The 14,343-nt window shown below is 33.7% G+C and overlaps 1 protein-coding gene across 6 annotated transcripts in view; it reads right to left on the bottom strand.

The window, feature by feature from the left end:
• The window catches only part of BCAS3 (BCAS3 microtubule associated cell migration factor), a 581,171-nt gene that overhangs the window by 390,769 nt on the left and 176,059 nt on the right, over positions 1-14,343 (bottom strand). For all 6 annotated transcript variants that reach the window (XM_080825313.1, XM_080825315.1, XM_080825314.1 and 3 more), the window contains exon 13: positions 8,414-8,507. In XM_080825313.1, the coding sequence (XP_080681439.1) occupies positions 8,414-8,507 (94 nt within the window). The remainder of the gene's footprint in view (positions 1-8,413; positions 8,508-14,343) is intronic.

Genomic DNA, 14,343 nt, shown 5'->3' with positions numbered 1-14,343 from the left:
ACACCCATATGCTATATGCACCCCTATATATAGTACAGCATTATTTTTAACAGCCAAAATATGGAAGCAACCTAAGTGTCCATCAATACATGAATGGATAAAGATGTCATATATATTTATATATATAATAAAGAATATTACTTGGCTATAAAAAAGGATGAGATTTTTGCCATTTGCAACATAGATGGAGCTAGAGGGTTATTATGCTAAGTGAAGTCAGAATGAGAAATACCATATATCTCAATTAAATGTGGAATCTTAAAAAATGAAACAAATGAACAAATAAACAAAAAAAAACAGACTCTTAAATACTGAGAACAAACTGATGGTTGCCAGAGGGGAGGTGAGGGGGATGAGCAGAAGAGATAAAAGTTAAGAGGTACAAACTTCAGTTATAAAATAAATAAGTCAGGGAGATTAAAAGTACAGCATAAGGAATATAGCCAGTAATACTGTAATAACGTTGTATGGTGACAGATGGTGATTACACTTATCACGGTGAGCTCTAAGTAAGGTAGAGAATTGTCAAATCAAGATATTACACACCTGTAACTAATAGAACAATCAATTATACTTCAATTTTTTAAAAAGAACAAAAATAAAAATAAATAAAAATTTAAAAAGAGAGACCACAGAACTAGCTTCCTCCCTCTCTCCCTGCTCCCCTGCACCAAAGAAAGGCCATATGAAGACAACACTGAGAAGGTGACTATTTGTTAGCCAGGAAGAAACACCTCAGTAGAAACCAAATCAGCTGGAACCTGGTTCCTGGACTTCTAGCCTCCAGAACTGGGGAAAAAAATGCTGTTGTTTAAGCCCCCCAGTCTATGGTATTTTGTTATGACAGTCTGAGCTAATATAGGTACACAGGTTACTATCTACATCTAGTGTCTTCAAAATTTTACCTGTTCCAGTGACCAGCAAAGAGGATTTGGGGTTGAATTTGTAAAATCAAGAGAGACTGCTGTTCTTATCCTATAAGCAAAACAAGACCAATTAAAAAAAAAAAAAAACCTGAAGTTTTTAAAAAAATCAACTTGAAAATTCAATACAAAAAACATTAAAAAAAGTAGTTTCTCTTACATCAAGCAGAACAGCAGGATGAAGAAAAATCCACAATATGTGAGGGCAAGAAGAACTCAGCACCCTTTTCAAAAACTTTCAATGGCTCCATTTGAACTGACACCATAAATTAGAATGATGCCCCCCAAAGCACAACTCTGTACTCAACTAACTGAAAGGCTCAGATTAATAATGCTTTAATGGGGGGTACCCAGGTGGCTCAGTTGGTTAAGCATCTGCCTTCGGCTCAGGTCATGATCTTGGGGTCCTGGGATCAAGCCCCATATCAGGCTCCATGCTCAGTGGTGGGGTATACCCCCCCTCAAATGAATAAATATTTTTAAAAAGGTTAATAATGTTAAAAGAGAACTGACATTAGAAAATAAATAAATAGACAACTGTCAAACTAACCTATCCTATCTAGTTGAAACATTCCTGAAAATTATGGGCAAGATACAGATATTCCCATGCAGAAAAAAACTTAAAAAGTCATCTTCATCAGAGAATCCAGAAATAGCCCACAGAAGTAGGTTACTTTAATAAGAAAAGTGCAAAAGAAATTCAATGGAGAAAGAATGGGACCTTGAGAAAAATGATGAAGTATCACCTGAATATCCACAAGCCAAAACACAAACAAACAAATGAACCATGACCTAATCCAATGTATTATACAAAAACTAACACGAAATGGGGAACCTGAGTGGCACAGTGGGTTAAGTGTTCAACTTCTGATTTCAGCTCAGGTCATGCTCTTAGTGTCCTGAGATCAAGCCCCACATCAGGCTCCACGCTGGGCAAGGAGCCTGCTTAAGATTCTTTCTCCCTCTCCCTCTGTACCCCCACCAAAAAATAACACAAAATGGATAAATTTAAATATAAAATGTAAAACCAGAATACTATTAGAAAATCACATAAGGAGAAAAGTCTTCAGGCCCCAGATTGGTGCACCTTTTGTAGACATGAACACAAAAACTGAAATGATTTTTTTAAATATTTTATGTATTTATTTGACAGAGAGAGATCACAAGTAGGCAGAGAGGCAGGCAGAAAGAGAGAGGAGGAAGCAGGCTCTCCGCTGAGCAGAGAGCCCGATGTGGGGCTTGAAGCTAAAGGCAGAGGCTTAATCCACTGAGCCACCCAGGTGCCCCTGAAATGATTTTTTTGGATTGGACAAAAAGTAAGTAATTTTGCTCTGCAAAAGACCCTATTAGACAGATAAAAATACAAACTCCTCACTGGGAAGAAATATTTCCAAATCACCTTTCTTACCCATATCTAGTATTTATAAAATAAAAAGTGGTGAGAATAGCAAATACCAGAAAGGATGTAGAGAAAGCATGTCTAGGGGATTAAAGGAAAGTATGAGAACTATGTCTCACCAAGTAGAGGATATCAATAAAGATATAATATTATAAAAAGGAAACATACAGAAATTCTGGAGTTCAAAGGACAATAACTTCAATAGAGGGGCTCATATAGCAGATCTGAACCAGGCAGAAGAAATCAACTGAGATCATCTAGTTTGAGACAAAGAGAATGAAAAAAAAAAAAAATGAAGAGAGCCCCTGAGACATATAAGATACGACCAAGAAGACTGATAGATAAGTAGCAAAGAAGGAAAAAGAGGCAGAAAAAAATGTTTAAAGAAATAATAACTGAGAAGTCTCAAATAATGATGAAAAACATTAAGGCAATGAAACTATTTGGCAGGATACTACAAAGGTATATATATGTCAATTTTAATTTGTCAAGACATAAAGAATGTGTGAACACCAAGAGGGCACCTAAGGTAAACGACAGACTTTGGTTGATAATGATGTGTCAATATAGGTTTATCACCTATAACAATACTACCACTGTGGTGTAGAATGTCAATAGTATGGTCAGTTTGGGGTGAGGGCAGGATTATATGAGAGTTCTCTTGTACTTTCTAATTTTGCTGTGAACTTGAAACTGCTGGAAAAACTAAAGTTCATTAATTAAAAAAAAAAAAACCGTAGAAATAGAAAACATTCCTCTTTGTGCATCTAAATCATTGAAAGCAACAAATTTACACCACCCATAGTGAAATCTGCCTAGATCTGAGCACAGGAGGCCTCTCTGGCACTTCCAACCAAATCATAAATGTTGCCATTAAAATATTTGTTCTAATTCAGGACTCAGAGTCACAGCTAATAAACAAGAATGGGAAGGAGAAACTGAAAAACAAACTGCTTGCGGCTGCTGAACTAGAAGTTTCACAATGCTATTTAATGGCAGCCCATAATTTCTTTGCTGAATAGGCCCCATACAAGACCGAATAGCATACCACCCAGTCAAACAACTGATGTTTTCTCCTTACTACACTTTGGAGTATTATTTCGTCATGTACATTTTACACTGCTTTTAAAATTTCTCAGGTGGACAACAGGTCTGGTTTCTTCTTGCATTCTGATGTATGTCCAGGACATTTTAGTAATTCTGTCATCCAAAAATATGCCTTACTAAAAAAAAAAAAAGAAAAAGACTGAAATTTATTTATATTCTTAAGTATAACAGGGATAGGTTCAGGTAAATGGTTAGAGAAAGATAAGGTTTAAAAACAAAAATATAAAATCAACATTTTTGTTGTGTTTTGTTTTGTTTTTAATGAACTTTCCTAAACTTGTAAAAAGTATTCTAACAAGCACTGTTATTATTATTAGCCATACTATGTACCCCATGAGAAAGTCTTTAACCAAATAAAAGATAAGAAGAGCAAAACTGTTAAAACTTACTGATACAAGCAAATTTAGAAGCACATATGGATACATGTAAAGAGAAACTGTAAAGTGTTACTAGAGGATCTACAAGTTATATTTTGAAAAAGCCAATTTAAGCAAAAATATAAGTATCGTGTAAGGGCCACTTAAATTACATACCTTTCTACAAACCACCAACTGATAGAAGTTCAAAAGCTAATAAAACTAAATCAACCAGAGAACAGAAACTGTCTCATTTTATAGCATAAGTAAATTTATTGGAGGGCTTATAGATCAATAGAAAATACATCATTTGATCTCCCAAAAATATTTTTTAAAACTGTAAGTAACTAAAGGAGAAAGTAACAACCACTAAGGTTTCCATGCATTTACAAACAGCAATGCAGCCTCTTGCTTCAAACATTTCATATGGATGTAAGTATATATGTCTCAGTCTGAGAGGGTTAGGATAAAACAAGAAATATAATACAGAAACTAGACAAGCAAAATAAAATGTCACATAATCACAGGAGCTGGATAATAGCAGCCACAGCTGAGTCTGACGTCCTTATATAGAAACAATTCAGACACTGACCAGTTAAAAAAATTTTTTTGAGGTTTTCAAATAATTGAGAACTGAATCTTTTATAGACACACTTGCTTATCCTTAAGCCATAACAGTCATATTCTGAGTAGCAAAAATACTCAGAGATGAACAGTAAATAACTAAGATGAATTGCAAGCAGTTGAATAAAATCTCCACCATCTTCTATGAAAGATTTTGCAAACCAATTTTGTGAGTGGTTGCTGAGTAATGAACCCTCCATTTAATTCAAATATTTAAACAGGTACAAAGCATTTATAAAATGTTGCAGAAATGATGACACATTGAAAAATACATCTGCCACATAATAAACAGAGGAGTCCACTGTATAGACTCTGCTTCACAATCTATGTCAAATGTGCCATATTTTTCTTGCCTCATTCATTCAACTAATATTTATTTCTATACCAGACACAGAATCATTATTTCCTAGCTAACCATCTTTTAGGTTAGAATTTAGAACTGACTTCCTTTGAAGAACTTTCCCCAGTAGTCGATAAAAATTAATATTCATCTCCTGCCATTCTGTCCTTACTCCACAAAGGATTTTCCTTCCTTGTTTTTAAGTCTCTACCACGCCAGCAGATTCCATGAGTAGGGAATGTCACTTGTTAACTCAATCGCCAAGCCTGAGTCAGTCAATGTGAATGGCATCTCCAGTGAAAGAGTTAGCTTCCAAAGTGTTTTGCCAGGTGAAATTACACCAAGCATAAACCTTTGGATAACAGGCTCTTAAACATTCTAGTGCCATGAACCTTTTTAGCAATATGGTGAAGCCTAGGAACATCTTTCTCAGAATAATATATTTTTAAGACAAAGTAAAATACTCGTGATTTTAAAAACATACAGAGTATGTGTTTTTTGATATATATTAAAATATAGTCTACCATAATTTTGAACCATAAGCCATACTCAGAGAATTATATAAATAAGATAGAAATGATGTAAAAACATGTTATTTTTATTGCTCATACTCATAGGTACAGCTAATATTTCATTGGTTTATTTTACATATCATAAGTGAAGGAAATTTTCATCAGTGATTAGAAAAAATAAAGATGTAGTTTTTTTCCTAAGTTCACATACTCTCTGAATTTTATCCATGGACCTTCCAGATCCTAGATAGAAGTTAAAAAGCCTTGTTTGAGATTCAAGAAAAAAATAAAAGAGATCTTAAAACTCATGAAATAGTTCTCATAAAACGATCCCCCTTCAAGAAATTACAAAATTCAATGTAAGATTGACTTAAGAATCCAAGAGCAGAAGAATGTCAATTTATATGTTTTAAAGAGGTTATATATACACCAAAGGAATGATCTATAAAATAAATAATTGATAAGCTGGACTTCATTAAAATTAAATAAGTCTGATCTTCAAAAACACTTTCAAGAGAATAAGACAAACCAAAGACTGCAAGAAAATATTTACAAAACACAGATTTAATACAAGACTGTTACCCAAAATATACAAAGAAATCTTAAAAGTCAACAATTAAAAAATGAACAACCGAATTAAAAATGGACAAAAGATCTGAACAGAACAAAGAAGATACAAAAATGGCAAATAAACTATGGTATGTCTACACAATGGAATGCTATTCATCACTAAAAAGAAATGAGCAATCAAGGCATGAAAAGACATGGAGGAGATTTGAACACATATTAGTAAATGAAGGAAGTCAATCTGAAATGACTATATATAGTAAGATTTCAACTATGTGACATTCTGGAAAAACTGAAACTATGGAAACAGTAAAAGGATCACTGGTTGTAAAGGGTTAAGGGAGGGAGTGATGAACAAGTACAAAGGAGATTTTTTGGGCAGTGAAACTATTCTGTACCGTACTATTATATGTTTGCCAAAACTGATAGAATGCACAACACCAAGAGGGAACCCTAATGTAAAGTGGAGCCCAGAGGTTAGGTAGGAAAACAAATATTTAAAGAAATGATTACTCCAAGATAAGTCATATCATAGAATTATACAACTAGTGCATTACGAACACAAAAAAGTAGTTATAAAAATTCTTAATCTTACCATAAAAACACAAATTTGGGAGTTCAAATAGAAATCAAATAAAAATGTACATCAAAATTATGAAATCATAGAAAACTATAATTAGACAATGATAGAGATAACTAAAACATTCTTTAGGTTATATAGGATGTTCTTATTTTAATGGAAAGCCACAGGCAGGAAAAAACACAGCTTCCAATGTCTGAAGCACTCTGACTATGGTAATATGAAATATACATTAATACAAAGGAGATCTGACATAACAGATGGACTATCAAAATGAGTCATACTAGTTATTCCAAGTAGAGTGCTGTAAGTGACATAACTTCCAGATTGTTTCTTCAAATTTAACTTAATTCCCATAACATTCAGAGCATTTCCATAAATCTTTGTCTTCATTAATTAAATCAATCCTACTGATCAACAATCACTGGAAAATCTTTCTCTCTATCAAAAATGACTTATTAAGATATTAGAAGGGAGATTATTCAAAATACTCTATATTATCCTCTTACCATCATTCTTTATTTGAAAAGATGAAAAGGGAAAAAAGATGGGTCTTTCCATCAATTTTAACTAATAGGATCATTTCTACAGAATGAGATAAAAATGACAATCTCCTTAGATCCATCAACTGAAGGGATAAGATCAGAAAAGATTGTAAGTTTATGAAGATTATTTCAGCTCTGAAAGCAAAAGAGCAATTTTACCTTTTACTTAAAAACTAAGTATTTTAAAAATAGCTCCACCAGAGTGGAAGTATACCACTCTAAGTATTAAATCAATTCCCAACCATGAAAATTGTTAAAGAGAAAGAATTAAGTGTGTATCTTAGCCTTCTCATACAAGAGAACTATGGTTCATTCCTGGCTGATGAGAAAAAACTGTTTCTTTAAATAGAAGAACAGCAGTTAATCATGCAGAAAACATGACAGAATTAGAAAAATCACCATTCTACAGCCTTCCACTTAACAACACTATTAAGTAAAAAGTTGTTTCAGAAATGAAGCCAAAATACCACTCTATAGATTACTTGCTAATCTCCACAAGAAAAACTTACTCCAATATGTAGATATTTTGATGAGCTACTAACATATCCATGTGATCAAACACAGTACCACATTACACATTTTGTAGGACACATTTTTGAGACAATTGGGAAATTTTCAATTATGGTTTGGATATCAGATACTATAATGTGTTAACATTTTGAACTATAATATCTGGTTACATGGGAAAAGGCCCTTATTCTTAGGAAATATATGATTAATTTATAGTCTGGTGAAATGTCATCATCAAATATGTAACTTAAATACAAATGATTCGACAAAATACAACATGCCTATGTATATATATTACACATACCATGGGTGTACAAGTATATACATATATATAAATACATATGAAATGTGAACACCTACTTAATCAAGGTGGTGATACAAGCATCATTACTATACCATCTTTTAAATCTATTTTTATGTTTGAAACCTTATGTAACAAAAACTTTGGTGAAAGAAAATGAATAGTAGGGCATTCCATATACTATAACATCTCTCCTTAACAAATGCCTTAAGAACAAGCAGAAAAAGAGACACTACCACCAAAAAGTAGGGGAAAATACACGTAGTTTATAATATGCTACAAAATGAAAAAGAAACGAAGTTACAAAGAAAGTGTCATTTACATGCATTAATATGTAGTCTGGAATATTGAAGCTCTCACCTTAAATATAATACAGAAATTAACGCAACTCAACAGCACTGTTTACAATCTTCTTGAGAACAAAAGTAATGCTTAGAGGATTTCTAAATTTTTATTTTAAATTACTTCATTCAAGAACCACCTACTGAACACTGTTACTTTTCTGATATACACTGACCCATATAATAAAAGTCAGAGTCCATAGTTCATATTTTCCATTTCTAAAAACAAACAAACAAACAAAACTGGTTGAAAAACCCATGATATACATGCAAAAAAAAAAAAAAAACAAAAAAACCCAAACACATACCACTCGTATTAAATGCCATACAGCACACTGGTTTTTCATGAGCAGGAAAGTGGGCCACAATACCATCACTGTCAGAATCCTCGCTCACAAGCACCTTTACAGAAAGAAAGAAAGCAAATGGAAGTTAAGCTTTACTCACCAATCACTGAGCCTGAGGTATACACAGCTACACTACAATACCCCTGACCAAATAACATGCTTCCACTATATTGGAAGATTATTCTTGTCACTGTAAGGTGAGAATGCCACTTTAGGAATGAAGAAAAGATATAATATCCCCCAGCAGATCAATCATATAAACTCTAGAAAGTTGACCGGCTTTACTGTAAATGACAGAGACAATAATTTATTGAAGTAGAGGTTTAGAAAAAAATAAAAAGCATAAAATCAGCCATGTAGAGCTTCCTCCAAAGAACATACAGTTCTTATTGTGTTATGGCCTGCTGGAAAATGCTTGCTCATGACTGGATTATCATCGGGTCATGATATTCAGACATAAGTAATTTAATCAATAAATATTTTTTAAAGAGTTTGTTTGTTTATTTATTTATTTGTGAGGGAGAGCGAGCGAGCATGGGCACAAGCAAGGGGAGCAGCAGGCAGAGGGAGAAAGAGGACCCTGATGAGCAAAGATGCGGGATTTGATCCCAGGGTCCTGAGATCATGACCTAAACTGAAGGCAGATGCTTAACTGACTAAGCCACCCAACGTGTCCCTAAATAATTTAATCTAAAGTACACCAGGAACTAATCCTACACTGGCAATGTTAATTTTTCTGTTAGTGTGAAAAGTTTTACAAAGGTGTAATTCACATACCATAAAGTTGCCTGTTTTATGTTTATAATTCAATGATTTTATACAATACTGTAACCATTACAACAATCCATTACATAGAAGTATCTGATTTGTCATCCTTTCCTATCCTAATGCTTTAATTTTCTTGCCTTATTGCTCTGACTCGAACCTGCAATTCAGTGAAGCCACAGGTTTGTCAATTTTTTTGTGCATGGATCATTACTGCCATCTTAACAATATTTGAGTGTTCAGTTCAATATATTAAGTATAGTCACACTGTTGTGTAACAGATTTCTAGAACTTTTTCATCTTGCAACACTGAAACTCTATACCCACTAAACACTGATTCTTCTTCCTCCCTTCCCAGCCCTTGCTAACCATCTTTCTATTTTCTGTTTCTATGATTTTGAGTATTTTAGAGAGTCAAAATAATGGAAAGAATAGAGCATTTGCACTCTTATGACTGGCTTATTTCCCTTAGCAAAATGTCCTCAAGGCTTGTTCATGTTGTAACATGTCAAAAGATTTCCTATTTTTAAGGTTGTATAATATTATATAGTATGTATACATCACATTTTCCTTTACCCACTCACCCAGTGATAGATATATGGATTGCTTCCACATCCTGGTTACCACGAATATGCTGCAATGAATGTGGGTGTGTAAATATCTCTTTAAGATCCTATTTTGAATTCTTTTGCATGTAAACCCAGAGGCTAGATGGCTGAATCATATGATAATTCTATTTTTATCTTTTTGAGGATCAATAATGTTGATCTTTTCAAAGAACCAATTTTGGACTTTCCCCAATATTGCACTGTTTGCTATTTTGTTGACTTCTATTCATAACTTTAGTATTTATTTCATTTGTTTAGCTTGGTTATAATTTGCTCTTCTTTTTCATATTAGAAAAAGGGAAAAGCAAAGACTATTAGTTTCAGACAATTTTTCTTTCCTACTATAAGCATTTAAAGCTAAACATTTCCTCTATACAAAGGAAGAGCTGCACTTCATAAATTCTGATATGCTCAGTTTTTATTTTCATTCCATTCAAAATATTTTCTAATTTCCTTGAGATTCCTTCTCTGACCCATGAGTTATTTATAGGTAGGTTTGTGTTGTTTTATTTCCAAATATTGGGAATTTCCATAATTTCATTCTGTTATTGATTTCCATAGTTCACAGGGAACATACTTTGCATGATTTTAATCCTTTTAAAGCTATTTAGATTTGTTTTATGGCCAACTGTAAGGTCTATCTTGGAAAGCATTCCAGATGTTCTTGAAAAGAATACAAATTCTACAGGTTTGGGGGAGGGAATGTCACATTGTGCTGGTTGATAGTGTTAATCAAGTCTTATAAATCTTCACATATTTTGTCTAGTTTTTCTTATCAATTATGACAGCAAAGTATTTAAATCTCAAGCTGTAAAGTTAACTATAATTTCTCCTTTCAATCTGTTGGACTTTGCTCAATGTTTGCTGGGCTATGCTGTAGGTGTCCACACATTAATATTTGTTTTATCTACTTATTACATTGACCCTCTTGTTACTATGAAAGATCTTTCTCTCTGGCAATATTTCTTGACTTTTTATCTTGTCTGATATTAATATAGCCACTCCAGTCCTATCATGGTTATTGTTTGCATGGTATATTTCTTCAATCCTTTTACTTCAGCCAATTATGTCTTCGAATCTGAATGATTCTGGCCTGATAATCACTGTCTTTTTAACTTGAGTCCATTTATAGTTAATATAATTATGTACATAATTGGATTTAGTTCTGCCATTTTGCTAATTATTTTGTCTCAGGTGTTTGTTGTACCTCTGATCCTCTTGTGTTAATTATTTTTAAAGTCACCATTTGAATTCCTCTGTTAATTTTTTGGAGTAATTTTTAGTGGTTGCTGTATAGGTTACAAGGTACTACATAGATTATAAGACTGTCCATTAATTATAAACTTAATTGCAATAAAGCATAGCTCCTTGCTCCAGTATAGTTGCATTCCCTCCCCATTCTTTTGTGCTACTGTTGTTATATGTATTATCAACTGAAAAACTTGTTATAATTATTCACTAAAACAACTGTCTACTTTTTAAAGAAATTAAAGAAAAAGAAAGATAAATATTTATATATTTCGTTTCCTCAAATGTTTTTCTGCCCCTTTCTCACCTCTCTTTCTGAGATCCCAATTACACATATGTTGGTACATTTGATGTTGTCCTAGAGGTCTCTGAGGCTCTACTTACATTTCTCTAACATTTTTCCTTTCTGTTCTTCAAATTGGCCCCAATCTCAGGCTAGCAGGACTACACATTATCCCTTATTCATCACCCACCAAGTTTACTACTTCTAATGAAAATAATTCAAATCAAGTAAATCACCTGGTTAGAAGGGAAATGGCTTGTTCACCTGGCCCACTTTACTCTGATAAAACTGTCACACTCACCAAGCTCCAGGCAGATGTGAGTAAGAGCAGCCTCAGGCAAAAAGGTCATTATCTCCTATCACTGTTATCCAAATTCTAAAATCTTTACATGTTTATCATTACATTCTTTTTTGGTCTATATCCAGAGTCCCCAGATAGCAATTTTTGAAAATTCTTTCAAGTAATGTACTTATTTTCTAGGGAGAAGATTTGCTTATCTCTTCACCATAATTGATAGTCATTCCCCAATCACAGTAAATTTATACATTCAAACCACCATTTAATACATTTTAATAATGTATAAATTTAATGCTTAGTAAATTTATACAACTGTGTAACCATTACCACATTCTAGATTTAGAATTCTTCCATCACCCCAAAAATGTCTTCATATTAACTCTACAGTAGATCTCTAACTCTAAGCCCTAGGCAATCCCTATGTACATTTTATTTATTTTGTCTTTTCTAAAATTTTTGAAAATTTTTCACATAGACAGAATCATGCAGGTGGCTCAGTCAGTTAAGCATCTGCCTTCGACTCAGGTCATGATCCCAGGGTCCCAGGATCGAGTCCCGTATCAAGCTCCTTGCTCAGCAGGGAGCCTACTTCTCCCTCTGCCTGCTGCTCCCCCTGCTTATGCTCTCTCCCTCTAACAAATAAATAAATAAGATCTTTAAAAAAAAAAAAAGAATCATGCAATTTGCCTTCTATTTTCTTTCACTTTCATTCTTTTCTTTCACTATAATTTTTATAGTTCAACCATGTTGTTTCAGGTATTCATTTCTTTATATTGCTAAGTTGTATTCCACTGTATGGAGGTATCACAACATGTGGGTTCACCCACCAATTCTTGGCAATTCGGATTATTTCTAATTGGTTACTATAATGCATAGTCTGTTATGAATATCTACGTATACATATTTTTCTGAACATGCTTTTATTTCACTTGGAGAGGTATCTAGAGTGAATTTGCTCAGTGATATGATAAACACATGCTGAACTTTTAACAAACTGTTTTCCAAAATAGTTATATCATTTTATATTTCCACCAGTAAAGTATGAGGTTTCCAATTTTTCCACGTCCTTTCCAACACTTTGAATTGTACATCTTTTTAATTACGGGCAATCTACTAGAGGCAGAAATCAGAATGATGGTCACCAGGGACTGTGGGGACAGGGGGTTGGGGAGTTACAGTACAATGAATCCAGATGATGAAAAAGTTCTAGAAATGGAGAAGAGTGATGGTTGTATAACACTATGAATATACTTATGCCACTGAAGTATAAACTTAAAAGTGGCTAAATGTCAAATTTTATGTTATGCATATTTTACCACAATTGGCAGGAAAACATGCCTTGTAAGTTATTTTTCTCATCTTTCTTTTTGGTTTTTCCACTGACTTTCTTTTTTTATTATTAACATATAATGTATTATTTATTTCAGGGATACAGGGTCTGTGATTCATCAATCTTACACACATTAAGTGAGAAAAATAAGAAAAGGAAAAGAAGTCCTATAGGAGTAGTCTTCAGCAAAGTGTGTTACACCAAGTTTGTTAAATATACTAAGAGTTTGCTCTGGGTATATGATATATTCACATAATTGTAGAACCATCACCACAACCAAATTTAGAACATTTTCATCACCAAAAGAAACCTCATAATATTAACAGTTGCCCCACATTTCCCCCATTTCTTCCAAACTACCAGCCCTGGGCAACTATAATCTACTTTATTGATTTGCTTCTTCTGGACATTTCATATAAATGGAATCGTACAACATATACTCTTTTGTGACTGGCTTCTTTCACAAAGCACATTATTTTCAAGACTCATCCACACTGAAACATAACAGTACTTCATTTCTTTTTATTGCTGAAGAATATCACATTGGATGTATATATCATGTTATTTATCTGTCTACCAATCAGATGATGTATATATACCAAGGTTGCTCCTACTTTTTAGGCATTACAAATAATGCTGCTATGAACATACATGGACATGTATTTCGTTTCTTGTGGGTATATCTGGAAGACAAACTGCTAAGTCATGGTAACTCTTTCCCAAAGCACCTAGACAAATTTGCATTTGCAGCAGCAGTGTATGAGGGCTCTCATTTCTGCTTATCTTATCCTTGCCACAAACAGCGCTCTCCCTTCTTCTCCCAGCCAATAGCAGGGACCCACTGGGACCCACGGATTCCAAGCCCCAATAGGCTTCAGAATAATGTGGAACCCAGGCCAACCTGTGGCCCCTTCTACCTCTGGCCTTCAGGTTTATTTCCCGGTTTGGTGGGGGCAAGGAGGAGGGAAACGGGAATGGTTGTGTGGGTGCAGAACAGCTGTAAGTGTATCTGTTGTTTACCCTCCTGATCACATGGCTGACTAGGAGCTATGGCCAGCAGTCGCTGCCCAGCATCACAGGAGAGTACTATACCATGTATCACTGAACTAGGGAAGTTCAAAATTCCCAAAATTCAAAGTAAAGTATCTACTGAATTTATAAAGGACTTTCATGTCATCAAAAAGTTGAAAAATCATTAAGTCAAGATATTTTAAGTCAGGGAAATTTTGTAGGTTTTATTTTTTTTTTCCGTGAAATATTTGTCTTTGCCCATTTCACTATTTTAACTCAATTTTACAAGATTCCCTTTCATGTATTATAACCCTACATCTTCCTCTCCAACACAATTAGTAGTGAGTC

Source organism: Martes martes, assembly GCF_963455335.1.
Source record: "Martes martes genome assembly, chromosome: 16".
NCBI lineage: Eukaryota > Metazoa > Chordata > Mammalia > Carnivora > Mustelidae > Martes > Martes martes.
Note: the sequence above shows the minus strand (reverse complement) of the source record. Positions and strands in the feature narration are given on the sequence as shown.